This window comes from Dermacentor albipictus, chromosome 1, assembly GCF_038994185.2.
Source record: "Dermacentor albipictus isolate Rhodes 1998 colony chromosome 1, USDA_Dalb.pri_finalv2, whole genome shotgun sequence".
In the NCBI taxonomy this organism is placed as follows: Eukaryota; Metazoa; Arthropoda; class Arachnida; order Ixodida; family Ixodidae; genus Dermacentor; species Dermacentor albipictus.
Window position 1 is genome coordinate 205017919 of NC_091821.1, and position 27999 is coordinate 205045917.

A 27999-nucleotide genomic window follows, 5' to 3' on the forward strand; every position below is an offset into this window, starting at 1 on the left:
AGCGTTGGCCTTAATTGGTGTAATTTTTTACTGCAGGCCTTTTTTATTTTTTGTGTAGTTGAGAACCAAACTTTAAGCTATGATGGAAAATAAAATGTACCTTTTCTCAGAAACAAAAAACAGCATGACCGTGAAATTTCGCACACTAATTCTGTATAATAGTGGGTTTAGCTGGAACCTTTAAAACATGCTTTGCTACATTTACGTCACAAGAAAAAAAATATTGCCGTCACACGTCTCGTACTGTGGAGGGTCTTTCTAATAATCTTTTCTTTTTTTTAGTTATAACTGAGTGATTTTTTCACACATTTAGGTTCAGATTACTTGCAAGGGATGTGAGTATATTCTGGGAAAATTTCAGCGCAATGGGCTGAGCAGTTTTCCAGAAAAGGTACATCAAGTTCCGAAAATTTTGAAAAAAGTGATTTTGAGAAAAACGCATTTTTATGCTTGCACCTTCACTACAACCGTTCAACATGAACCAGCAGAGTACAGAAATTTTCTGGCTTTTTTGGTGTCTTCCCCAAAGCCTTTCTTCATGTTTACGTAAACGTAAACATGAAGTAAACATAATTACGTAAACACTGAAAAAATAACGGAAAACAACATGTAAACAAACCCTCGCGACTGTCACGTTTAAATACCAGGCGGCGCGCTTTTTGACGCCATTTTTAAATGGCTTAGAGCGCTCCTACGCGCTCGCCGCGCCACTGTTTTGCTCCCCACAGTGTGTATTATTTTTTATTGATGAAATCAAAAAATCAGTTTTTTTGGTCGATTTGCCCTACTATACCCCCTTAATAAGCTTCATCATTTCCTCTTCTGTGAAAGGGGGACCGGCAGAGGCGCAGCCCCACAGGACATGCTCGAAGCCCGCATAACCGCCACACAGTGGGCAGTCCGGGCTTGGGCGAAGTTTTAAAAAATGTATGCTATCCCCCTCCCCTCTTCCCATAGTCATGTCCGTGGGATTTTTACGAAATTTAATGTTCACAGGTTGGCAGGTATGCATACAGCGTCGGCATGCACGTATTTACTGAGAATCCAGGTAAGCTGTCCGATTCCAGCGTTAAAATGCAGGTATTGCTCAAGTTCAACAGCAGTTTGTAACTATTAGAAAATTGTTCGTCTAATACTTTGCAGGTGCTGCTGGCCCACTGTCTCAAATTTCTTAGCATGGTGTAACAACTAAGGAACGTGCATTACACCGTTTTTTTTTTTGTAACGGTAACGCGTTGCCTTATCATTTGTAGGTGACGTAAGGCGGTAACGCATTCCTTTCATTTGAACGAAACGGGTAATGTATTTCGTTTATGTTTTCGGTAACGCACACAACAATGACTGAGATAAACTATTTCCTTTGTATTGCTTTGGTCACAGAGGCATTACTCGACGTAGCAATTAAAAAGTTGAGTCGCCATCCCTACCCTGCGAAAGTGGATGTCCAGCGAAGCTGTTGAAAACTGCCACAACTGCTGAGGGGGGTATGCCAGTAATGATAATTTAGAGTAATTGTAGTAATTGTACCTGACAGTACGCCGCCGCCCATAGGAGTTCTGTAACAACATTTAAATAAGTTGCTAGGCTGGTTCTTTTATATACAAAATGTTAGGAACGTCACTCCCCACGTCGCAAGATGCCGTCGCCGCGGACGGCGTCGGCGGTAGCTCTGTCCCATCTTTCGGCTCGTTGCCTCGTTGGTGCTGCTACAATTTCATTGAAAGAAGATATACATACACGTGTAAATTGCTCACAAGCCGCACTTTTGTATGTCAATTACACATGGGTTTGCTCATTGGAGGTGAAATATATTTCTAGGTATGCGAACTTCACTTCACGGAGGAGGACATTATCCGAATAGCCTCGATACCGATCAAGCAACTGGCCGCGCCATCACCTCTAGTGCCGCTATCTCACGTGCGCCTTCACCCGGACGCTTTACCGTCGAAGTTCCAGAACTGTGTCCGAGCTACATGTCTAAGAAATCTGCGAAAAGGGGAGACCCTGACTCCAAGCGCGCGCGCATATAGAGCATGCTGCCCTCCAGAAAGCCATCGCTGAATCCAACGAGGCGTTTAACAGAGCACGCGATGAGGATAAAGTCAATTCTTTGAGCGAGCTTACCAACCACTTGAGGAACCAGGAGATGAAGTTCCCTGGGACGTAATAGAAAAAATGAAAGGCTTCTTCTCATTCACATCGTCGACGATGAAGCACCGTGACTGAAATCATCTGTTTGCGTGAAAGGAGACTTGAGCGTGGCGCTACATGTCATGAAAACGGCTGCAAAAAAAGCTAGACGCAAATGTGTGCGTTCCCGAAACTGCTAAGAGTAAAAGGGATATCGTGAAACACCTCGAAGGCCTCGAGAAGTGGGACGGTGACCTGGTGTCCAACTCAGTCGCGGAAATTTGCGAGGCTCTTTGTTTACAGCTGGATCAGTTTTCCACGTCCCAACCAGAAAACGACGCCGACTGCATTCGATTTCTGAAAAAGCAAGTCACCTTGTACCTATCAAAAAAACAGCGCAGACACTACTCTGCTGGTTTCGTGGTGTCCTGCTGCATTCTTTTCACTACATCGCCCCATGCGTACGCTTACATACGCAGCCATGGAAGCATCACCTTGCCGCATCCTATGACGATCAGGTGAGTGTGCTGGTCTTACGGTATTTGCCCTCAACAAAGATATTAGAGAATCACTCCTCAGCTACATGGCAAGAACGATTTCTGACCTGAAATATGACCAGCGATTTGTCACGGTTATGGTAGACGAACTACGTCCCTACTTTGACTACAAAGGGGGTAATATTACCGGCCCTACGTTTAACACAAATGAAGCTGCAAAGTGTGCGCTCATATTCATGATGCGCAGCCTGACATGCAAATTCAAAGAAGTTGCGCACATCGTGCCAGAGCACAGAGTAGAGGCGAAGTTCCTGCACAAGACGCTTAAATACGTGATTTTCGGGTTGGAAAAGATAGGGCACCGGGTTGCGTGCATCGTGAGCGAGAACTCTGTGAACAGAAAAACGATGCCCCTCTTCGAATCACCTCCTTCTAACAGAATTGTGTATGAATACCCGTCAGACCCTGCAAGGCCACATGCCGCTGTTCTTCGTTGTAGACCCGGTACGCATACTAAAATTCATACGAAATAACTGGATCAACCAGAAGAATGACCAAGTTTGCTTCTACTTACCTGAAGCCCAAATAGACGCGCCACAGTCAGAGCGCATGCAAACAGCGTCATTTGTGACAATCGGGGACGTTCACAGCAAAGAATGTGACCAGCTGTTGAAACATGGCTATGGGCTGTCGAGAAAAGCCCTCTACCCTTCGAATATTGAAAGGCAGAACGTAAAGCTTGCCTTACAAATCTTCAATGATTTCTTACCTGAGGCGTTACGTGCTCTTGGAGCAGAGCACAACCTGTTCTCTTTTGAGGCCGCTGCTACATACATCGAGATCATACTCAATTGGTGGAAAATTGTAAACCTGAAAACTCCGGGAAAAGGGAAGAAGGCTGAGAGACCAGTTCCAACAATTGGTGCTTTCCATTGATAACGATCCAAAAATCGACTTCTTGCCCACGCTTTTGAAATGGCTGGATGAGTGGAAAAACAAAGGCCTCGACAAGGGTACTCTGACAAAGGAGGCTCACGCTGCTCTTGAACACACTACCTATGCGCTTTTTGAGCTCTCTAGGTACAGTTGCGAAGAGCTTGGGATGTCGTATGTCCTTTTTTGGGAAGATACAGACTGACTGCCTAGAAAATCAGTTCGGAAAGTAGAGGCAACTGGGCAGGTGCGCAATATCACGTTTCCATCAGGCAGATTTATGAAGTCGAAAACGAGCTGCGCCTGCAAAGCACCTTGCCGACTATTTCCACTGGCCACCACTTGGGACATGTGCGCAACCAGGTAGAGCCATTACATCCCATGCAGCTGCAACGTTGTTGTAAACAGCGAGACTCTGTCGAAGATGCAGGGCGCTCTTCCGATCCTGGTCAACGTTGCAGGATATGCAGTGTACGGCACCCTGAAAAAGTTGAATTGCGCGAAATGCAAGGACGTGTTGACTGTTGATAGGACGATCAGTCTCTGCGGCTCATGAACACTACGACATCGTGAAGCAGTTGGACCGAGCAGGTCTAGTCTACCCATTGATATTTCCACTTAACGCTGTTGCTCGCAGCTACGTTGTCGTAGAGCAACATGCTACGCAGCCAGAAGTACTACTAGTGCCCGAACAACGCCAGGTCGTCACGTAGCTGACACTGCAACTGCTGGCTAACGAAGAGCAATCAGACTTCGTCTGTGAGAATGACGAGCGAAGTAGTACTAATACATATCCTGCGGTGCAGCACGAACGTTTTGCTGAATAACTTTTGTGGCAAGCTAAATGACAAATCTCGACGCTCACGATAATTAAGTAAAAAAAAAGAAAAAGGAAAGCTACAACTCTCCAGAACAATTAGGTGTATTGCTCCTGATATAGCGTAACCACAACACAAAACTGGATTGTGTAAATATATGTTTTTATCCTATAACTTTCTTGCGGTCAAATTTCTTTCAAAATACATGCATGCTCGTTCTTGCAAGAAAAAAAAAGTTTCCGCACGGTGCATCTGTGGGACAACCTCTCTTCAACAGCGCTCCATATTTTTACCAATCCGCCCCCTCGTGTGACGTCACGGGGAGAGAGCTAAGGCCTTAAGCTTTTCTAGGTGTTGGCTTAGCCAACGTTACTAGACTAGGTTCAGTTGTCAAACTCTCCGTAGGCGCCATACATCGCGGGTGGCCCCTTGTCTTGGTTTGCCGCCAGAGGGCGGGAGCACCGCAAGTAGCTCTACGCGGGCGCAGCTCTGCGTTGGCGAAGGGGCTTGAGTCCAGACTTCGCAACTTACGTACTCAGCAAGTGTTTTCACCGATGTGTCTTTAAATGTTTGTATAGTCTCGCGTTTAGGAGATTGATTAAAAAACTTTACGTAGCTGTGAAAATGCTGCTGCGCTGCCCCAGAGTGCGCTGTGGAGTCCTTAGTCCAGAGCCGCAGCAGCCCCGGCCGTCCACTGCGCTCTATATTAATCAGCTGTTGCTGATGAGTAGCTGATTAGTAGTTGTAATCAGCTGTTGCTGCTTATTACTAATTAAATAATAATGCGAACGCATGAGGCGATGTTAGCGCGACCACACGATGGTCCAAGAAAGTCACGGGAGCCCAAGCGAACCAATCGAGGCAGTTCACGAGGCCAGTCAAGGCTCAGTGAATTAGGCGAAGTTAATTAAGGCACAGTTAATTAAAATAGAGTTAAGGCACTCGAACCCACGGTCGTTGAAACCTGGACCTTTGGTGGTGGCAACGAATTACATAAATAGATGAACTAATTTATTCATTAGTGAATTAACAAGTACACTAACAATTATTGGATAACTTTTAATTAATAATGAATTAACTACGCATTACCTAACTGGGCGGATTTACAATTTGAATATCTCAAAGCTACGGCAAACATTACCTTGGTTGTGCCCAGCTACGCAGCATTCGCATATTTTAAAACTCTGGCTGAAGTTAGCTGGGAAACACGGTATATACACACTCTCAGCGCTTCATTTCGGGATAAAAAAAATGAAGCTAGCACTATTTCTTTCATCAGAGCACCGCATTCACAAGTGCAATGTTGCAACCTACGTGAGATTTGCTCCCTTGCGAGCAGACTTGCACATTCAAAGTAAGTTATCGCTGCAGGAACGGTGCATAAATATGCATTCGCGTCAGTAAATAAAATTGGATGATACGGCCCGTAAACTCTTCAAAACCCACAGGGCATTTAAAACGCATAAGAGTGTCGCAAAAATGCACCGAGACTGCAGCAAAACACGCATATATACAACGCGCCAAAACGCATAAACAACGGACAGTGCTTCGTCGCCCTGTCCGCGCCGCGCTGACCGAGCAAAGTGCGACAGCAGCGCCACGAGATGGGTGGTGGGTCCACGCAGTCACGGGAGTTTGAAAACTGAACCTAGTCTAGTAACGTTGGGCTTAGCAGCCCAACACCATTAGCCCCGAGAACGAACACGAGCGGCGCTGCGAGCGCCGCTCGCGTGACGTCATGGCACGGACTCGCGCCTGTCGTCTGCTACAGTCCGGGCGCTTTCTGCGGTGTTTTCGTTTGTTCGCCCTCGTTCTCTCTGCTTGTATACTTATGGTGGTCGTCTCAAATATATTTTTACGACGTCTTCCTTTGCGAACATTTATTCAAAGAGCTAATTTCTTAGACAATAATGCAGCTCTCGAAGGCAACGCTACAGTGCCAGCCGAAGCGACGCAGACCAGCCCATTGCGGGTTTTTCATACGCGCATAGACAATCGCAAAAGCATAGCCTATAGGAATGCAGTTATGATACCATACCTGCCGCGCTGCAACAAGTATGTCACAAAGTTGGCTGTATATGACTTCTACAGCAGTCACGTTGATTTTATTCCGCTAAAACAGGTTTGCTCACGACGAGTAGTTCATGGTATAATATCCAATTTTTGCATTTCCTCACAGAAACGCTCGGCAGTAGCACGGGGACTTAACTAATACTGGAGCTTAGATTCTACACGCCTCACTTGCTTCTTAACCTGCTTGTCAACATTAGGCGGTTCTTCACGTGTTTATTTTTTTTTTAAGCGGCGGAAGCTTGAAGTAAAGTTAATGAAGGCTTACAGCTATTTACAGAGTACAATTAGGAATGCACCAATATATATTCCCTTTTCCGTGCTACACGTTCAACTCACCTCTTTAGAGAGCGTTTGTTAATGATTAATAATGTATGTTATGTTCCTCTTTTTTGTCTATGTTACCTAGTGTATATCATTTATTTATTTCAATGCCGCAGTGTGTTTTGCATTGTTATTGTGGAAATATTTTACTGTTCTTTCATATATTGTATAACTGCAATGTTTTATGGCCACTATATAAATGTAATTTATATGGCGTTTGATGTATTACCCCATACAGCCATATTGTACCTAAGGGGGTGAGGTTACCTCAAGCCGCGTCTGTGCGGCTTTTTTCCCTCATCCACCTCCATTTACCACTCCTCTGCACATGTGTTTGTGTAGGTAAATGGAAATTAATAAATCAAATCAAATCAAACTCACTTGAGAAATTTACTGGTGCTTGTTGCTTGAGGAATATACATGACGAATCTGTTTGGCGAACTGACACAGGCTGCTCGGCCCAATTTTTTTAGTGAAGCATGCCTGCTGGACCGCATAGCTGCAGCCAGAAAGACGTCGAAGCGTCAATGACTAGTAGTATGGGACATATTCAAGATCTCGAAATTCCCCCGGAGGGTCAGAAATCAAGTGAAAGTATATGCAAGGCTTGTGGTGCTTTCTTTATGAATGTTTGCGGCTGGATTGTAGCAAACTTAATTTAGCCTTAATTTATGTACCGACGAAGCGAATTGTTATCCGTTTGTATAATTAAATAACGCTGGATCGGGACATCGTGAGACAGAAGGTGCTTGAATTTTCCTTTTGTAGGCAATCTAAGCTGCGGTGTAGTAGCTCGAGAATACTTTAGCCATTCCAGTTGGCGCTGTAAAAATGCTTTATGGTTTTAATTCGAAGTTGTAGTGAACTGATGGGTTTCGCGAACATAGCGTGCCTCGCCATACGGACAGTCGATTGCTACCGTTACGTGATCAGGGGTGTGCCATATTGTCGATAAAGGCTACTGAGGGCCACTATGAAACATTTCATCACTTTCAATTGAGTGGCTCTCGATCTTAACAACGAAACTTTTCTCTCAGGTGATTGCTACTATGGTGTTTGTGAATTAACTATGTAAATACTCTACATGACGCGCCGTCGTGTTAGCAGCCATGAGCAGTTCGTTTTTTGGAGGCCTGTTTCAGAGGGGGATGAAAGTAGCAGCAAACCTTTTCATAAGAAATGCGCGCCTAACTATTTTTTTACGCAACAATGAATGGCCATATTTGAATAGAACAACACACCAGAGTAATAGGAATCGTGATGACAGCTTCGCTGGGCAGTGTCTTTCTAACATCGGATAACATGTTGACGCCAATTACCAAATTTTTCTTCCACGTAAAATGCAATGCCTCTCATAGCTAAATAATAAAGGAATGTTAAGTGTTTAGCGAAGCATCATACACAACTTCGCGCGTTGAATTTGCAGATATTCTTTTTTTAGTCAAAATTTACCGGTAGACACGGCGCATATATGCATTGCAAAACCTAGTAGACCCCTTTAACGCTACTTAGCTTGCGATATCCAAGCCGCAAAGTTTCTCGACTCACACGCTTATGAAGAAGAAACTGTGGTTAAGGTATGGCAGCTGAAAGAAGCCGACGTATTCTTCAATACGTACGGCTCGAGCCACCCATACCCCAAGCGTACACGAAGGGAACGAGCGCGCGCGGCAGCCGAGCGAGCCGGAGCGAGCGGCGTCCTGGCCGTGACGTCACTCGCGAGAGGGCGCCACTCCTAATTCTCGGGGCTAATAGCCGCTAAGCAACCACGGCTGGTGCCGCTCAAATATCCCACACAGCAGATGGGAACAGCCTCTTGTTTGACTTTGCAACAATCGCACATTTAGTTGTGTTCTACTCTTCCCATTATTTTTCTTGTTTTTCTCGCTCGCTTCCTTCCTTCCTCCTTCCCTCTATCTCTCTCTCTCTGTCGGTTAGTATACTTCTTGCAGTCTAACTCGTATATAATATTGTTTCTGTTTTCCATTACCTCTGTAACGCTATTCGTTATTGCGTGAGCGACTACATTAATCTGAACTAATGTAATACGAGTAGATAAAACTCTGGCGACATGCGTGCAGCACGTCTCCTACGTACCTTGGCGCGGTTGTTATCGCATCTGGGACCCATCAGCAAAACTCTTGCCCTCCGAGCCTTTTGTGGTGACGGGGCGCAGTCGAATGGCGAGAGACCTTGGCACAAAATAAAAGGCCCGGCAGCTGTTTGCACACCGCGGTTTTGTCGCGTGGCCCTCCGGGACCACTCGGCCTTGGCGGCTGTGTTCACAAGTTACGTGCGACACCGCGGAGTTGCGCCTCCTTGGCGCTTATGTGCACAGACTACATTTACACGCAGCCCAGCGAACTCGTCAAAACCCACTTTTCTACCAGTGCCGATTGTTGTCTGAAGGAAAGCCATCTACGCGCAGTAATGGTGAGTGTCGCCTGGAACCTGCTCACCGTGGTGCTGCGATGCAGGATTCTTGCATTGCGCTGCAAGTCCCGTGACATGTGCCGACGTATGGTGCGGCGGTTTAATGCCCGGCAACATATGCGGGTGGTCGTGTTAATCTCATACATCATTTTCGAAACATTCTAGCTTTAAAAAAACGTATTTAAGGGACTACAAAAGTTTGCCTACATGCTGAAGGCGCAGAAGATACGGACTAGTGAGTAGACGACAGAAGCGACGCGCAGCGCTTGTGTCAACTACCTACGCTGGTCCGTATACCTTCTGAGTGGTTTTCTGTACGCGTAAGCCAACTATAGCGCAGGCCGACAGCTCACTGAAATGATCGGCGTTCGAAGAACGAAGGAGGAGAAAGGTTAACGAAAAAGAAGATACCCCGTGCTGACTGCAGTTATATTTGAGAAAACGTATACAATAAACCACGTTTGCGTATGCTGAAAGCTTGACGAGTAAATGTGCCGAAAGGATAACGGACGCATTGAGGGGTGCAAACAATAGAATGCTCGCAAAGCTCTCCGGCTGCTTTGACAAGAAGGCAATGGGAATAAATAAAAATTTCTAACTCCCAGCAGATAAGCCCTTTGGACATGCGACAGAGCCAGGCCTCCCCACCAAAATTTACTGGAAAGCACACCCCTTATGCATCCCCGCTCATCCCCATGTCCTGTCTTTAAGCTCCGCCTGTGTTCCAGAACGCTTCTCCACACGATACACTATCTCAACGATATCGGACAGTAAGGAACCTAAGTGAAAATATAGTAAAAGTGTCGCCATTCGACTGAATGAGTCAGTGCGCTTCAATGGCAGCAACTGCTAGCTGGGAGAAACGTTGTACAACCAGGCAATATCGGCGTAAACTCGATTGCAATGGAGCGAAGGTGTCACGGTGTCTCTCAAGCAATTCCTCGTCGTATGAATCACCAAGGAGCGTTGCTGGAGGGCAGTGTTGTCTTCGATTGACGGGCGGCGTTGTGTTTTAATCAGTGGTAAAGTGCATGTCTAGAAGTTGCAGAAGTGAGCCGAATAGGCACAAGGCCTAAATCGCAAAGTTTAGCAGCGACGAATATGTTCAAGGTTCCCGATTCGTGAACGGAGCCGGGGATGCGAAGCTATAGGGCTTTACAGTATTTCTACTTTTGCGTAACATGGGCTGATGTATCTTTGTGCCTTTAATATCGCGCACGGAATAGATTACACCATGACCCGAGACACGCATGTGTACTGTTTTTCGAAGGCCACCATGCCACACTTCGTTGAAAACACATTTAATTCCATTTAGTGTGCTTGTAGACAGTCTTACAGGTGCGGAGACCTCGTTCACTGAGGTTGGAGAACCAATGAGGGACTAATATAAGATTTGGCAACGACACAAGCTAATGTGACAGGCCTTGCCTTTACAAAAAATATTTGTATTGTATACCCTACAGCCGTGTTCTAACGACGTACTCATGCAAGTGTCTGGAAATTAAACGCCTATCACGTTACGTGCTTTTGCACCATTCTGTAGTTTGCTGCATATATGATGGAGAAAATTGTTTCATCCACATGCGGCACTGCACCAGCCTTGGTTGCACTAAAATTAGCAGCACACTGAGTGTCAGAACTGAATTGAGCTTATTTTGAGTTGAGTCTTGCCAGTAGCGTAAGAATTGTTTGCCGACTACGGAAGGATTTAAGCCTTCGTCTAGCGTTTCCCCTCTGATGTGACTTAGCACAGGGTCCACAGGGCCTTTTGAACCATCCGTTGAACCGGTTCGTAACGGCTCCTCCAATGAGTTCTGGTTTAGGATTCAGTTCTAAGATGGCGGGAAAATAACGGTTTGGTTCGGTTCCAGTTCAGTTCGACACCCTGTGGAGCATTCATGTTAGAGTGGCCACTCATGTTCTTGCACGTGACTGCGGCACTTGGTCCCACGCTCTTGTGCACAATGCCGACCACTGCATGGTTGAGTTCTGCGAAGGAAGCACCTGCCATGCACTCGTATTTTGGTTCTATATATGTCGATAATGTCTCAAGGAGCGGCTAAACAGAATGAGGACACGAGCTGTATGCTGCCCAGGAAGAGGTTCTAAATCTATATACGTATATGGTGTCGACGTACCTCGCTTATACGAGTCACATCCCTAGGCCAACGTTTTTAACGACGTACTTGTATAATTGCATCATTGCAGATAATAGGCAAAGAGACGGCACTGGTCATCATCTTATTTTACCGGGCATCTCTGGCTCAAGGTAACCCCGCTTTTCACACCTTATACTAATTTGCCTCAATCAGTAAGCGCTGCGTCACCTGTTGGCCATGAGCAATGATTGCAGCCGGCTCAACCTATGGTAACAAGAAACTGAGTCAAAGTGAGAAACGGCGAAACAATGCCACTGTTTACTTTCTGTGCGGTCACTGTAGCCGCAGCATCCGGCGCACATTTGCGAGGCAGCTGCGGCGCGGTATGCGGCACAAGCCTCACGATGCCGCATGTGCCTACATCATGTAGCCCCTGCGCATGCGCTGCCTCTCCTGCTGCGCCTGCAGCTTCTTGATCATCGGCGACAGGATGGGCGGTTCGTACGCGATGATGGTGTCGGCGAAGAACGTGAGGCTGTTGATGACGCACAGCGAGGCGGCCAGCAGGCCCGGCGTGTCAGCGGAGCGCGTGTTGGCCTCCGTGATGTAGGTCAGGCTGGCTACGATGTAGGCGACGCTGCCCAGCACGCCGTGCACCCGGTAGAAGATGGAGTAGGGCACGTCCGTGCTGCCCATGAGCACGGCGAACAGGATGATGGTGCAAGTCACGAAGAAGCAGAACGAGATGAGCGACAGGAACAGGGCGTGCGAGTCCATCAGCACGTGGTTGGAATCGGTGTCGAAGTGCGAGTACACCAGGAAAGTGAGCGCCATCAGGCCCGACACCACCTGGAACACCTTCATGGCTCCCGAGAAGGTGTTGAGGTAGTTCAGGTGCTTCGTCATCGCTGCGCCGATGGCGTCGTCCCAGAGATGCGCCCGTCGGCAGCGCGCGCGCTCGGCTTTGCTTTTGCGCCCTCGTCGTCTTCCACCGCAACACGACCGCTGCGGAGGCGGTGCGTCGTGGTTGCACGGCTCTCGAAGCTGGAAATACGGCACGGTGATGATGAGACGGCTGCTTTCGCAACATTGAAATAGCGATGTATGACTGAAGAGTTATATTCTGCCAGCGCATTCAAGTTTTCTCATTTCGCGTTTTCGTATTTTAACAAGTTGATAAATAAAGACTTCTTACAGATTGCGAGTTAGGCTACAGATTGTATATAAGTACTGAAGCTGTCCGCTTAAGTAATGTCTTGTTTTCGAGTTTTGCACGTCAACCATCCTGTTCGTAATATCAGTGAAAGCAATTTAGAAAAAGAAAATGGCTCGTCTTTCTCTGTCCGACACAGAAATGACATCAAATCGTCATTAACATCCTCATGCGACTTTGAGCATCTCCATATTTTCTGGAAGAATCAGGAGTACACGTTCCTTAAGATAATTTGAGGTTTCGATTACAAGATTACGTCAATAATGTTGCCGCACCCCACTTTTAAATTTACACAGGTCTGGTCCAGTGATCTGTGCCATTTTTAAAACAAAACTGAATCCAATACCTATTATTTTTCTTCTGTCGTCGATTCCTTTATTCAAAGAAAAAGGCTTCTCGAAGCTCCGCTTCGTAAACTTGGATTGCATCTGAGTGTTTCGGTTTTACTTTTCCTGGGAACTTGGCACCACCGCATTTAGCCGCAAGGATGAGTTTGGTGCAATATGCGAAATGATTTTGTCCAAACTATAATGAATTCTTTACTCTGCACTAATGTAATTTTTTCAAAACGTTTCTGTTCCGTATGATCAAAAAATTAAATTCTTGGGTATTACGTGCCAAAAACAAGATATGATTATGATCGAGGCACGCCATAGTGAGGGACTCCGGATTAATTTAGACCACCTGCGTTTCTTTAACGCGCGCCTAATCTAAGTATATATGAGCGTTTTGGAACTTCGCCCCCATCGGGATGCGGCCGTGGCACGGTTTGCATCGTTGAGCGGAGCTTGTCTTTTAAATCTTTTATTTGTCTGTTCATCTGTTCTGATTACACACTTAGGCAATATTCTTTTTTTTTTTCCAGTTCTTTTTCGTATACATTTTTGGTTTCATTTCTATATTTATTATATTTTATTGCGTTTATCCTAATCCCCCCCGCTTCTCCGTTGCGGACACGACCCGTGCTTGAGTATCATCATCGTCACTGACGCAGCCGGTCGAGCCCAATGAGCCAGTTTTCGCATCCCCGCCGTGGGCATACGTGTCATGTCCGAAGGAATCAACGTCAACAATTCGTGGCACCCGCCGCCGCCAACGAGAAGGAAGAAGGGTCGGCATGCTGAGCGCACGCTGAGTCACTGCCGCATCTCGCCCACACCCGCGATCTCCCGAAAACCGTGCAGCGCACCAGTGATTGTGCTGCGCCACCATGACGTGGCACGTCTACTACATCCGCACGTTCACGGGCTCGCTCAAGATCTTCCAGGTGGTCGCGGCGCTCACTTCGATCGTGCTGCTGTCCGTGGCGCACTACGACCTCAACTCCAACTACCTGACGATGCGGCCGCACGCGTTGCTCATGGCCATGGTGTGCTTCAGCTTCTTCCTGACCAGCCTGGTGATCTTCATGTCCATCGTGATGGGCAGCACGGACGTGCCGTACTCCATTTTCTACCGGGTGCACGGCGTGCTGGCCACCGTCGGCTTCATTGTGTCCGGCCTGACGTACATCAGCCAGGAGAGCCACCCGGGGCCCGCCAAGACCGGCCTGTTCGCCGCCGCGCTCTGCGTACTCAACAGCCTCACGTTCTTCGCGGACACCATAATCGCGTACGAGCCGCCCATCGACAGCCCGATCGGCATGGACAGCACCAAGTGACGCCGCAGCGCCGGCTGCACGAAGCGTCCGCGCCAGTCAAAATGCGCCGCGCTCTGCTTCGCTGTTGTCATAGGCAGACCTTGCACAATTGGTAGCACGCACGTCGAATGAACCCACGATGGCATGCAAGCGAGGGAACTTCTCCGAGTTCCTTGAAGCGCACCGTCGACCATCTGGGCTCAATCGGACTCTTGGTGTCCACTGTTCAGTGGGAAGAACGTATTACTGCCCGAAAAGCCAGAATAACATGGCGGTAAAGGTCGTTATATAAGGCGTTTCAGGGAAGAAATGATTATTTAGTGCATTCTGTTACTTATTCGCACCATCGGTGAGATTCGCATACATCTTTTCGGCTGCTGCCGCGAATGATGCCTTGTCTAAAAATATATCTACGCTGTGCTTAGTATTATGTTTTTAGGTGTGTGTGTGTGTGTGTGTGTGTGTATGTGTGATACGCATTGTAGATTGGCATGGTGCCACAAACTTTCCCAATTAACTCTCTGGCAAAAAATTGAAGCGGGTAATTACTTGACCGCAAGATGCTGCTAATACAAGTACTTTATGTAAATCGTGCTTAAATCATATAGCTGAAAGTTGCCGCCCCCTAACCCTTGTACATTTCTTTAAAAAAAAAAGACCTGACTCACGATGCAGCCGGCTGTCACGTGACCCACCAATCCATAGACCGAAGTGTAGAGAAATGTCGTCATTTACGTAACAAAAGCGCGATTCATAACATACCGCGCTAATGAAGCAACTGTATGCCAATTTTCTTAAATCTTTTTTTTTCCTTATTACAAGACATCTCTGGCGAAATATTAGTGCAAAACGTTCGTATGTTTTGTACTTTTTCGTCTACACTCCTATAGGAACTGACAACCAATTTTCTTTCTTTAGTGCAATGGAAAGCTCACCGGTCAGAGCGTCTAATGATGAAGTGGTAACGCGGAAAACGCAGTGTAGCATTTTTTATCAGAATTTTTTTATGTGCAGTGAGAATATAGTCGTTCACTGGAAGCATGCTGAAAATGGTGACACACTCTTAAAACGGTTGCACCCTTTGGGGTGTATATTTGTCCCACAACAATAATCGTCATCTGCCTTGCTTGCGTTTCCTTTCCTGAAAACTCCGCGCTCGCTACTTTCCTGCACTCTTAGAAAAATTTACACCCTTTGGGGCGTATCTTGTCCCACAACAATAATCGTCATCCGTGCTGCCCGCGTTTCCTTTCTTTAACGCTGCGAGCCCGGTATTTTCCAGTCACGAACGGCATGCGCCTTATCAGTGTGACGCAGCATTCTCGACAGGAAAGTAGCGAGCGCCGAGTTTTCAAGAAAGGAAACGCAAGCAAGGCAGATGACGATTATTGTTGTGGGACAAATATACACCCCAAAGGGTGCAACCGTTTTAAGAGTGTGTCGAGAATGCTGCGTCACAGTGATAAGGCGCATGCCGTTCGTGACTGGAAAGTACCGGGCTCGCAGCGTTAAAGAAAGGAAACGCGGGCAGCACGGATGACGATTATCGTTGTGGGACAAGATACGCCCAAAAAGGTGTAAATTTTTCTAAGAGTGCAGGTGAGCGCGATAACGATTCGACAAGACAGATGACGATTATTGTTGCGTGGCAAGATACACTCTTAAGCACAATTACACCCTTTTGTCACACAACAATAATCGTCATCTGTCTTGTCCGCATTTTGTTTCTTTAACTCGGCGAGCCCGGTACATCCAAGTCACGAAGGGCATGCCCATTATCAGCATGACAGAGCATTCTCGACAGGAAAGAAGCAAGCATGGCATTTTCAAGGAAGGAAACGCAAGCAAGACATAACGATTATTGCACTATTAAAACGGTTGCACCCTTTGGGGTGTATATTTGTCCCACAACGATAATCGTCATCTGCCTTGCTTGCGTTTCCTTTCTTGAAAACTCGGCGCTCGCTACTTTCCTATCGAGAATGCTGAGTCAAACTGATAACCCGCATGCCGTACGTGACTGGGAAGTACTGGGCTCGCAGCGTTAAAGAGCATTCTCGGTAGGAAAGTAGCGAGCGCTGAGTTTTCAAGTAAGGAAACTCAAGCAAGACAGATGACGATTCTCGTCGTGGGACAAGATAAACCCCAAAGGGTGCAACGGTTCTAAGAGCACTCTTAAAACTGTTGCACCCTTTGGGGTGTAAATTTGTCCCACAACAATAAACTTCATCTGCTTTTCTTGCGTTTCCTTTCCTGAAAACTCGGCGCCCGCTACTTTCCTGTCGAGAATGCTGCGTCACACTGATAACGCGCATGCCGTTCGTGACTGGGAAGTACCGGGCTCGCCGCGTCAGAGAAAGGAAACGCGGGCAAGACGGATGACGATTATTGTTGTGGGACAAGATAAGCCCCAAAGGGTGTAAATTTTTCTAAGAGTGAGTGCACTCCTACACTCTTAAAACGGTTGCACCCTTTGGGGTGTATATTTGTCCCACAATAATCGTCATCTGCCTTGCTTGCGTTTCCTTTCCTGAAAACTCGGCGCTCGCTACTTTCCTGTCGAGAATGCTGCGTCACACTGATAAGGCGCATGCCGTTCGTGACTGGAAAGTATCGGGCTCGCAGCATTAAAGAAAGGAAACGCGCGCAGCACGGATGACGATTATTGTTGTGGGACAAGATAAGCCCCAAAGGGTGTAAATTTATCTAAGAGCGTAGACGAGGTTACACCCTTTGGAGTCTATCTCTGCCACACAACACTCTTAGAAAAATTTACACCCTTTGGGGCTTATCTTGTCCCACAACAATAATCGTCATCTGTCTTGCCAGCGTTTCCTTTCTTTAACGCTGCGAGCCCGGTACTTCCCACACAATCTAAGAAAAGTTTACACCCTTTGGAGTGCCCCTTCTGCCACACAACAATAATCGCCATCTGCCTTGATTCGTTTCCTTTCTTGAAAACGCCGCGCCCGCTACTTTCCTGTCGGGAATGCTATCATGCTGATAACGCGCATGCCGTTCGTTACTGGAAAGTACCGGGCTGGCCGCGTTAAAGAAAGGGAATGCGGAAAAGACAGATGACGATTACTGTTGTGTGGCAAAAGGGTGTAATTTTGCCTAAGAGTGTGTAAGGATTTTCTCTATATCGTGAAACCAAAGGGTTCTGAGGACGTTTTTACTGCGACTCAAGGTGCAATTTTATGCAAGTTTGCTTAAAACAAGCAGCCTGGGGATCTAAAAACATTTAGGAATATCTTGATTGTAAAAAAAGTAACAATCATATTCCTGAATATTCTTGCGGGTCGGTGCTAACTAAGGGAACCCTTCTGCCACGGTGGGCCGCTGCCTTGCACAGCCCCAGCCTCGACTGCCTCGGCGACCAACTCCGGGCAGCAGGCCCGCGAAGCGGCGGCGAGGCAACCCCTCTACGTCGCCACGTGGGAGACCTAAGGGCCCGTCGGCGAAAGCTGTGCAGGACTATAAGTAAAGGTGTTACCAACATGGTAAATTTATTACTTTCGAGGACCGCTTCTGTTTTCAATAGCCACACTAAAGTTTCCATGCTGATTTACTATTGCAATCTAACGACGAATTATGAATCGCAATGACATCCATAGCTGCCAATGCTCCCGGTTGTACGGACACGGCCATATACCTCCCGAAAAACTACCGCAACCCCAGCGCGAAAAAAAAAAGATGAATGAAAGAAAACGCGTGATGCAGCACAGACGCATCATAATTGCGATTATGTCCTCGGTACCTAGCCAAATTTGAGTGAATGCAGTGTCGGCCTAACTCAGTTCGCTTCCCATCGTGATGTACTATCGCGCTCAATATGAGCTGCAACACGAGTGCGTTTTTTTTTTCTTTGTTCTTTTTTTTGTGTGTGTAGGCGTTGTCATACAGTGCCCGTATGGTAGCATGGCGGCGCCTACACAAAAAGATTGCTGAACACCGTTCCGATCACTAGTAGCACCCTGTTTACAATAAAAATTGCACTTTTAATTTTTATTATTGAAAGAACTGACGGGTGTACGCCCATATTGCAACTCACATTGAGTGCGATAGTACGTTGAGAAGTGCGCGTGAAGCTAATGTCTAAAATATGCTTTGTACAACGGCCGGTTCACATAAGTCAGGTTTGCCTCTATACAGTCGTGTTATGCGGTGAAGCATATTAAGAGTAAAAACTGCCATGGGACATAGATACGCCTTCCTTAATTAAAAACGCGCGCACGCGCTGTCTCTGGTGACAGTAGGCGCGTCGTGACGTTTAATAACTGTACTGGCAGCCATTCAGACTTTTTTTATTACGCGGCTGTGGCCGATATTTTTATTGTATTTTGAAGGCGAAAGCCTTAGGTGTCTATGTTGGCGGTGACCTTGGCGAAACTGCGCCGTGATGAAAAATGGCCGATGCCGCAAAGAGTAAGAACACGTCCAAATATGCTCGGATTGACGCCACATTTCTCAGGGAAGGTTCCTGTAAACAAAGTAAATGAATGACCTCAAATATATATTTTTTATTTTTGCATTTCGGTTTGAGTGTTAATCGAACCCGGGCCTCCGTAGTGCGAGACGAGCACGGTTCCCAGAAGCCGAACTTTCAACAACGTAAAACAATTTACACCCTTAAGGATAAAATGCCGTACAAGCGCACTTGACACAACCCTATAACTCTATTCTATTTTTCGTACGGCGTAACCATCACGAAAACACTCATACTACTCCTTTAATGGATTTAAGGATGTACGAAAGGCACTGAGTATAATCCTTATAAGAATATAGAGATGTTTTGGTACTGGCAGTAATTATGATGGTGACATTAGAAAATATCTATGTCAATCTTTGTTTTTACAAAATGATGCTCAATTGATTATTATGCATTACCCACTAACACACGAAAGCGTGCACAATAGATCTTGTTACTGTGCGCAAATAATCGCGTATTTATGCAAAGTACACACGCACTCGCCGTTCTAACTGATGATTCCTGTTTGCTTTCACGTGTGGGCTATTCGATTTTACTTTGTGGTTCCTGTATTATAAATTGGCGACGTTAGTGGCAATTATGGCGAGTTGGCGTTAACACTAAAATGCAAGGTTCGCAATGCATTTATTTTTTATTTCGTTTGTTTAGCAAATAGGTTTAGCAAATATTCAGTCAGAGTACGGACGATTGATTCACAACGTATCAAGACTGTTTATTTGCGACCTTACAGTTAAGTTATACTTCTTGTTGTTGCCTGAAGGGCGTAACTTTCTATCATAATAGAGGTGTGCGAATATTAGAAATTTGGAATACGAATCGAATAGTTCTCGCTATTCCATTCACGAGTTAGAATATTCGAAGTTATAATATTCGAATATTCGAAGGGTTTTTTGAAGCCTACAGGAGGAAAGACTGATGAAAGTGGAGTCTTCCGAATGATTCTGCTGCACGAGAACCACGGTTCTTGCGCAGACGCGTAAGTTCGTGCGAGAGAGCATGGAGGAAATCATTTATGCACAATAGCTTCCAGTTAAACACGCATACCTCTCCTTATGTAGTCTGCGAATTTTCTTTCCACATTTAGGCAGATTTACTTACTATTTGGGCAACCTCATCATGCTTGGATCCCTTTAAAACGACGTACAGCAATGTATGGTAATGCGCTTCGCGCCTTTAATGAACACTACAGTTCTACGTGAGTCTGCTGACGTGCTCAGTTTTTGCTTACTGTCATTGTCATAGCGCGCCAGTTACAGTCCCATTTCTTTTCTTCCCATTTACAAGTTTATCAAATGAGCCAAAATCCAGTTGACAACGGCATTAAATGTATCAAATAACGCAAATAAATATTTTGTTACCAAACAGACCACACAGAAGTTTTTGTATTTTACTTTGTTCAGAAGTGATGAAGTATGCAATATTCGATTGGATACTCGAAGACGGTTCTTTTTCTCGAATATTTCTATTCTGTACATTATTTATACCCATCAAAATCTGACGTTGCTGAGGATGTAATGCTGCGAGTTCCAGTAGCGTATTGAATTGGTCTGGTTGGTATATTTTGAAACTTGAAGGTAACAGTGCTAAAATAGGACCAAGACAAGGGGAGACAAACACAGCACCGACTAACAACCAATTTTACTGCATGTCGACGTCAATATATTCTGGTAGTGCAATAAGAAAAAAAAACACACACAAGAACATACGACATCACCGCCAACAGCGCAATGTCACGCGCTCGATAGCTGCTTGATTTCATTACAATGCAGCCATAGCAAATTCAGCCCGCGATAGGGTGTTTCTCTATGCGAGACCCCCATTTCGAACCGTGTTGCTTTGCGGCAGTGTGTTGTTTTGGCCTCTAATTAAAAGTTTGTGTTTTTATGCGCCCGTGACGGTCGTGACCTTCGTCGTCGCGGTAGATAAAAACAATGAATGCTATTCGTGCCGAGCAATCGAGCCTGTAAACTTGGCCAAAACCAAAATCTGACACTCATAGCTAGACGTGCCTTTCTGATTACGGGACACGGGGCAGAGCGAGGTCTCCTACAATACACCCCTGACCACCCTATTTCCACGTACATTAGAATTTCGCAGCCTCAATTAAAGCTGCCAAGTCGCTCGTCCGTGCAAGCTCACTCGTTTGTGCCGATATGCTCTCACTTTTTTTTTTTCAGCGGTCATGGAGAACAAACAGAAAGGCATGGAGCTTAAACAAGTTGCTCCTGGTTTGCTCCTCTACACTGGTCGAGGGGGGAAACAGCAATACAAAGAAGGACATATCAGAATGTTATACATGCGCACACATGATATGATTTTCGCAACAGGATGTCTTCCTGGGACAAAATAGGTAACTGGGAAGAAGGTGTACGTAAAGGCAAAGTATAAAGAAAGGAAACATGAATTTCAGCGAAATCTCACTTGCATTGCTCGGCAAGCTCAACTGCAAGAAAAAAGTAATTTAAAGAAAGAACGTAACAAGGCATTACTTTTTGACAGTGTACAAAGCCCTGGCATCCACTGTGTATACACATATGGTATGTTCGCGATTCGTCTGCAGGGAACGACTGCTACCCCGAAGAGCTTCCAAGCAGTTTTACAGATAGCACACACTCTTTGCTTGCATTTCGTGAAATTAATAACCAGCGAATCATTCCGAAACCTTGGGTCGAACACGTGCAATATCGATTTAGCAAGCCGCTCCACTCACACGGCACACATGCACACCCCGATTCTTTCCGCAGATGACGTGGCTCTAGCCAACGACTACGTGGACAGCGTGCTGGAGAAGATGCGCAACGACCGCGATTTGCTGGCCGCGATCGACCCCCTCCAGGTGCCGGACGTCGGCGAGAACAGCTTCCAGATCACGGGCGGCCAGGTGCTCGGCCTGTCCGCCTTCTACCGCTCCAGCAACAGCACCGTCCAGCTGTCGCACGACACGGCCATCGTGACCACGCCAGCGGCTGTCAACGACGTGTTCTTCACTGGCCGACACCGGGCGTCGCGCTTCGGTCTCACCATCACCGGCGACATCGAGGCTTCGGTGAACCGCGTGAACACGCTCATCGTCTACCGAGCGCCGATCAAGGGCGGAGAGGCACGCCTAGAGTACTTTCAGGCCAGTAAATATATCCCTTTCTGTCCAAAAGCTTCCCGAATATCACGCACGCTGGCAGCTGGCCATTGGCCGTGTCGTGCTGGATAGTTAATACGCCCCAATTCCGACACCATCGAACGCCCACTTGTAGAAACTGCTGGAGCTCTCGTTCAAAAACAAGCGCTTGAAGTTCCAGCGCCAGCTCCTTGTGACGATGCTCAGATTTGGACAGCGTCGCATTTACCCTGCATGTGACTATAGTTCGTGGGTTATAAAATAAACTAAAATAGCCTCAATTAAAACATTTGCTGAACAAAAATGGCGAGAGAATGCGAAATTTTGTTGCAATTCGTGATGTCATATTAATGTACTGGCGATGCGTTTGGGCACGAAAGACAACAAATGAAAACTTAGTCCTTCATTTTATCTGTCGATAACAAATCTGTTTCCGCTAAATAAACGCAGAATGAGCCTTGAAAAAATACTTCACCAGACTAAAAACTAATTAGTTTAGTTCCTGAGTGACCCTTCAATTCAAGGTTAGTTGGCGAATTTTAGTTCATTTAGGAAATCATTCGAGTGATTGTAGCTGCAAGGATATGCAGGGTGCCAACGACACTCTGAGCACCGCGGTTGCCGCACGCCTGTTCGACGACCGCGGTGTGGGTCAACCTTGAGCAAACAATGGACGACATCAAAATGTACCCTTGGAAAGCATTTCTTACGTCTGCAACTATTTGTTTTAGCTAGTCTAGCTAGTCTAGTCAGCTATGTCTAGCTGTAGATGGCACCACTGAGGAACTCCTCAGTGGAATGATGGGTCTCCGACTTACCAGCTATCGTACTGCCGGTCACGGCGTTTGCCGCGGAAAAACGAGGATTAACCACGTGCAGGAAAACCAGAGCAAGCGGCGACTGAGAGTTGCTTGCTTGCTTGCTCCTTGCTTCCTGAAAAACGTATACTCTAAAGGGGACCAAGGATATTCAGACCACGAAAGAAAAATATACAATTACCAGCCCTGCGCGGCTTTGCCAGATTGGTTCAGCGGTATATACTCATTCATAACTACTTTAGCCAATATGAAATTTTGTTGCAGTTGGCCTTTAACGAGACCTTTTGACACTTTTGAAACGTAATAAATGTAACTGTGCGTTTGCTAATTAATGCTGTCATAAGCAACCGATGTACGTAAACGCAGGGCCAAACCCACCGATACTGCTAAGAAAACCTTATACAGTTTCATATTAAATTTTTAGGAGGAAACTCTTATGCTCCAGAACTCAAAGTCAGTGCTGGCTCGCGCATAGGAACCGGTTTACTGAGCGGGAGGACGTCACAGCGCAGACTAGTGCGCCCCATCTCGAGGAGGCTGCCACAGACGTGACCTTGTCGGAATTGACACGGCTGAGACAAAGAATTAACTGGAAAGGACCGGACGCATCCGCAGGTGGACAAACTGGACGGTCTGAAGGTGACGCGCATCACGGGCGTGTCGACGGCCTTCAACTGGCTGCTCAGGATCGTAGCCAACCGCGTGGCGCGCCACTTCCAGGGACGCATCGAGGACGCTCTGCAGGATGAGGTCTCCAAGTTTATCGCCACGCAGGTATACGCGCACATTATCCATTATAGAGTACAGCGATAGTGTTGGCATTTGGGCTATTTGGGCGTCTACATTCTTCGTCAATTAAGGGGACAATGTAGAAGTACGTGTCACTGAGTTAGATGGTGGTTCACTTTCACGTGCCGGTTGCATCAACTAGTATTTTGATACATTCATAAGCGCAAAAAGAACATATTAGTGGAGAGGGTGTCGGCCCTGTCTGAGATCCGCAAACGCGGGATGAATGGATGGATGGATGGATGGATGGATGGATGGATGGATGGATGGATGGATGGATGGATGTTATGAGTGTCCCCTTTGGAACGGGGCGGTGGGTCGCCCCACCAAGCTCTATTTTACTGCCTAATGTCCTACCTAGGTTAAAAAAAAGAAAAGGAAAAAAAATAGCACGATGAATTCTCTTAACCAAATTTTCTGACCCCCTATTGTGAACTTTGTTTTTGTATGTCACCGTTTTTTGTCGTTTCCCTACTTTTCTTCCACCAATCTTCCTATCGCCTCCTACTAATCTCTATTGCGGACATGTTACTTTCCGCTTGCTCTCGCTGAACCCAAGGGCTTCAAGGAGGATAGTGGTGCCTAAATCGACCGCTGGGCAGCTATCTTCACATTCTAATAAAACATGCTCCATCGTTTCCCTAGCTTCACCGCCGCAAGCACATGCTTCTTCTTCCTTCTCATATCTCGCTTATAGGTGCGTGTTGTAAGGCATCCTGATCTCGCTTCGAAGAGTAATGAGCTTCCCTCTGAGTTATCATAAATTCTTTCTTGATTTCATTTTTTTCCTCTCCAGTAGCTACTCATGGCAGGTTTTTTTTCCATTGCTGCCACCCATGAGATTATGTCAGCCTCTCTGACTTTCCTCTTGACATTTTTTGTTGGTGTGTTGCTCACCCTACAGGCCGCATGCCTGCTGGTAAGCTTCCTGGTACTTGTTTTAACGCGACAGCGTTAAGGAGCTCGTGTCGCAGAAAAGCCGGTGTCGGTGTCAGCGGCGTTGGCCATGAGCGATAAATCCCAGAAGGCATTTCATAAATAAAAGACCTCTTGCAAGATGGGCTGGTGGGAATCAAACCAGGGTCTCCGGAGTGCAAGACGGAGACGCTACCACTCAGCCACGAGTTAGTTCCTTCAAAACAGGACAAAATCGCCTCTAGTGAATGCGGTGTTGCCTTAGAAACGTGCCGTAGAAAGTTATACTGCGGTGTATATCGGTAATTATGACCATATAACTTACATAACTTACTGCGATTCGCTGATGATATTGCCTTGCTTAGTAACTCAGCGGACCAACTGCAATGCATGCTCACTGACCTGGAGAGGCAAAGCAGAAGAGTGGGTCTAAAAATTAATCTGCAGAAAACTAAAGTAATGTTTAACAGTCTCGGAAGAGAACAGCAGTTTACAATAGGCAGCGAGGCACTCGAAGTCGTAAGGGAATACATCTACTTAGGGCAGGTAGTGACGGCGGATCCGGATCATGAGACAGAAATAATCAGAAGAATAAGAATGGGCTGGGGTGCGTTTCGCAGGCATTCTCAGATCATGAACAGCAGGTTGCCATTATCCCTCAAAAGAAAAGTGTATAATAGCTGTGTCTTACCAGTACTCACCTACGGGGCAGAAACCTGGAGGCTTACGAAAAGGGTTCTACTCAAATTGAGGACGATGCAACGAGCTATGGAAAGAAGAATGATAGGTGTAACGTTAAGGGATAAGAAAAGAGCAGATTGGGTGAGGGAACAAACGCGAGTTAATGACATCTTAGTTGAAATCAAGAAAAAGAAATGGGCATGGACAGGACATGTAATGAGGAGGGAAGATAACCGATGGTCATTAAGGGTTACGGACTGGATTCCAAGGGAAGGGAAGCGTAGCAGGGGACGGCAGAAAGTTAGGTGGGCGGATGAGATTAAGAAATTTGCAGGGACGGCATGGCCACAATTAGTACGTGACCGGGGTTGTTGGAGAAATATGGGAGAGGCCTTTGCCCTGCAGTGGGCGTAACAAGGCTGATGATGATGATGATGAACTTACAGAAGTTGCAGTTTCACGAGTAGCGAAGTACGTTTCCGCTAGATTTCTTCTGCGCTCTGCGCAGACGCAGAGCCATCTTGCGGCAAACACGGAAGACCCCCTCCTCGCAATGTACGGCGCTGCCCCGACACGTGGCGCGCCACTCGCCCCATGATCGCGTCCGCCTTCATGGCGCGTCGGGGCCCGGCTATCTGTGCCGATCGCGACGTTTGGCTGGCGTAGCGCGTTTGAGTACGCGGTGCGAACGGGGTGCCATAACGCTATCGCGTTCCACTCTTGAAGGCGAAGCTTAAGCGTCCTCCAAATTTTTTCTTCCTGGTTTGTTTTTCCTGTACAAATACCCCAACGCTCTCCCAGCCCATTTACTTTCTTCCATATTCCCTCAGTCGTTCTTCCTAATCAATTTTACTGTGAGCTTCCCTCACTTCAAAACTTGTCCAGCCCATATCACCCTGCCTATGCAGGGTGATATGTAGCTTCATTTGTAGTCTTCTTGTGAGCGCCCAATGCGAGGCGTCCCACCGACCTTTGGTTACCATCGAGTCCTAAATGTACCCCTGATTTCAGGCAAACAACCGCATTTCCAAATGTAACTCCTGGAACCATTACACCTTTCCACATAAGCCGGAGCACCTCATACACATTGTATCTACATAGCGCTCTGTGTTTCATTATGGCTGCATTTCTCTTCCCCTTTACTGTTGTTGTTTTTCCCTGTGTTTCCATATATCCATTGCCTTCGTTTATCCATATACCAAGGTATTTATATTATTTTACCCGAGGTATTTCCTGGCCCTGCATTGCCACTGTCCACTGTTTTCCTTGAATACCATAACACTTGATTTTTTAACACTAAATTTCAAACCTAAATTCTAGCCTTCCCGTCCACAGATATTAGCCAAACGTTGCAAATCACTTTTCTTGCTAGCTAGCAACACAATGTCGTCCACATAAAATAAACCTGGAAGATGCTGCTCTACTACAAGATGGCGCCGAAAGCGCCATCTTGTTTCTCTAGAACGAACTACTCAGCGAAAAGGGTCAACACTGTGCGCCATAGAGTTTCCTACAAAAAGTTTTGTAGGAAACTCTATGCTGTGCGCGATAGAGTGCGTTGGCAGGCGCGTTAACTGGATGGCGCAACCACATTCAGGGAGGCTCGGTATAGCGTCCGATTGCGCGTATCATCTGAATCGCATTTCGTGGTTTACGCTTGGTGTTGACTCGTACAGAGAACTCAACTTTACCCGTACTAGATGTGACAAACACATATTTGTTAAATATGATGAACCTATATTGTTCCACCTCACTATGCAATCATATTTTGTGCCGACATCGTTCACTCCCCCCCCCCCCCAAAAAAAAAAAAGATTTGTCCCACAACAATGATCGTCATCTAGCGTGCCTGCCTTTGCCTTCTTCAACTTTGCGCTCCCGGTTCTTTCAGGTCACGAACGGCATGCGCTTTATCAGCGCGACATAGCATTCTTGACAGGAAAGTAGCAAGTGCAGAGTTTTCGAGAGGAAACGCGGGCAAGACAGACGACGATCACGGTTGTGGAACAAAGATACACCCCAAAGGATGTAAACTGGTTTTTGGAGTTTTATCATGGCGGTCATGGCGCGCGGCGCCCATGCGGTCAATGCATGAGCACTATATGGGGAGCTTTTCCTCAAACGGTTATATGATGCGCACCGTTTTCCTGCGCATCCATCGTTGGAGGTCACGTGATCAAGCGCGCTTGGGGAACCCCTAGATATCTTTTTCTACTTTAGAAAGCAGAAAAAATATCTAGGGACTTTAGTGTAGGATAACATTCCTCCTCTAGCGTCCGTGGCTGCGCATGTCTGTATGCGCGGCTGAGCGTATAGTGGGCCAGCGCGCCGTATTTTGAACGCGATCAGCTGTGGGTGGAAAGTCCACGGGCGAGGCGAGATGGCTGGTAGCTTCAGGCACGTTGTCTTCCCGAACGCCGCGGAGGTCACGCAAGCTCAAGTTTCGGAGACGCAGTAAAGCGAGAAGCAGCACGAAGCATTCGCTCGCCGCGGCGGGGGCGGGCGCTCTTCGCGCCAGCGTTGTGACAGCGAGGGCTTCGCCTTTCGGGCGAAACCGCCCTTTTTTTTTTTCTTTTTCGTTTTAGCACAAGCTCGATCTCCAACTAGAACTGAAACTAAGCTAGAATGCAGTAAGCCGAGTCAGCCGGTTTTTAGCCGTTTTCTAGAACTTGAGGTTCCCGCCTTCTAAGGATGACGCCCTTCGATTATCGTCCTTTTCGCACTCCCAACGGCAACACTCACGCATGCCGTGAAGTCTGCTGACGTCGCGGATTCATTTAACAACCGTCTAATCTCACGTTTAGTCATGGGGTTGTGTAGTTTGTCCTGCTTGCTCCGGTCTGTTCATTTCTCCATGCTGTCTTTTATTTATTTATTTTTTATTTATTTCCTGGCATCTCAAGGTGGATAGGAGCCGCTTTCCAGCACTCTCCGGCAATGGCAGCAGGATTTCAACCGACAGCTTTGGCTACCCCGGCGCACCTTTTTGAAGCTCACCGAGGCGCTTACGGACGAGTTCATGAAACGTCGAAA

General features: G+C 46.7%; 1 protein-coding gene and 1 pseudogene across 3 annotated transcripts; both read left to right on the forward strand.

Moving 5' to 3' along the window:
- Nucleotides 1–925: 925 nt before the first annotated feature.
- Nucleotides 926–27999, forward strand: LOC135896915 (uncharacterized). Of its 3 annotated transcripts, none has more exons than XM_070534443.1 (5): nucleotides 926–1048; nucleotides 11414–11474; nucleotides 21393–21769; nucleotides 23197–23355; nucleotides 27870–27999. In XM_070534443.1, exons 1-5 carry the CDS (start codon nucleotides 926–928, stop codon nucleotides 27954–27956), a joined length of 807 nt encoding a protein of 268 aa, XP_070390544.1. In that variant the 3' UTR covers nucleotides 27957–27999. The 3 variants fall into 3 exon arrangements, with proteins under 3 accessions (XP_070390544.1, XP_070390562.1, XP_065281495.1); XM_065425423.1 differs by lacking the exon at nucleotides 926–1048 and adding an exon at nucleotides 9018–9205; XM_070534461.1 differs by lacking the exon at nucleotides 11414–11474 and having other exon boundaries at nucleotides 947–1048.
- Nucleotides 1075–4116, forward strand: LOC135896931 (uncharacterized; annotated as a pseudogene).

Bases quoted from the DNA above. Each gene is read 5' to 3' on its own strand.
- LOC135896915 (XM_070534443.1), top strand. From the start codon at position 926: ATGTATGCTATCCCCCTCCCCTCTTCCCATAGTCATGTCCGTGGGATT. The intron at 11,475-21,392 runs GTAACCCCGCTT...TTCTTTCCGCAG, and splicing joins CCGGGCATCTCTGGCTCAAG to ATGACGTGGCTCTAGCCAAC. The intron at 23,356-27,869 runs GTATACGCGCAC...TGGCATCTCAAG, and splicing joins CCAAGTTTATCGCCACGCAG to GTGGATAGGAGCCGCTTTCC.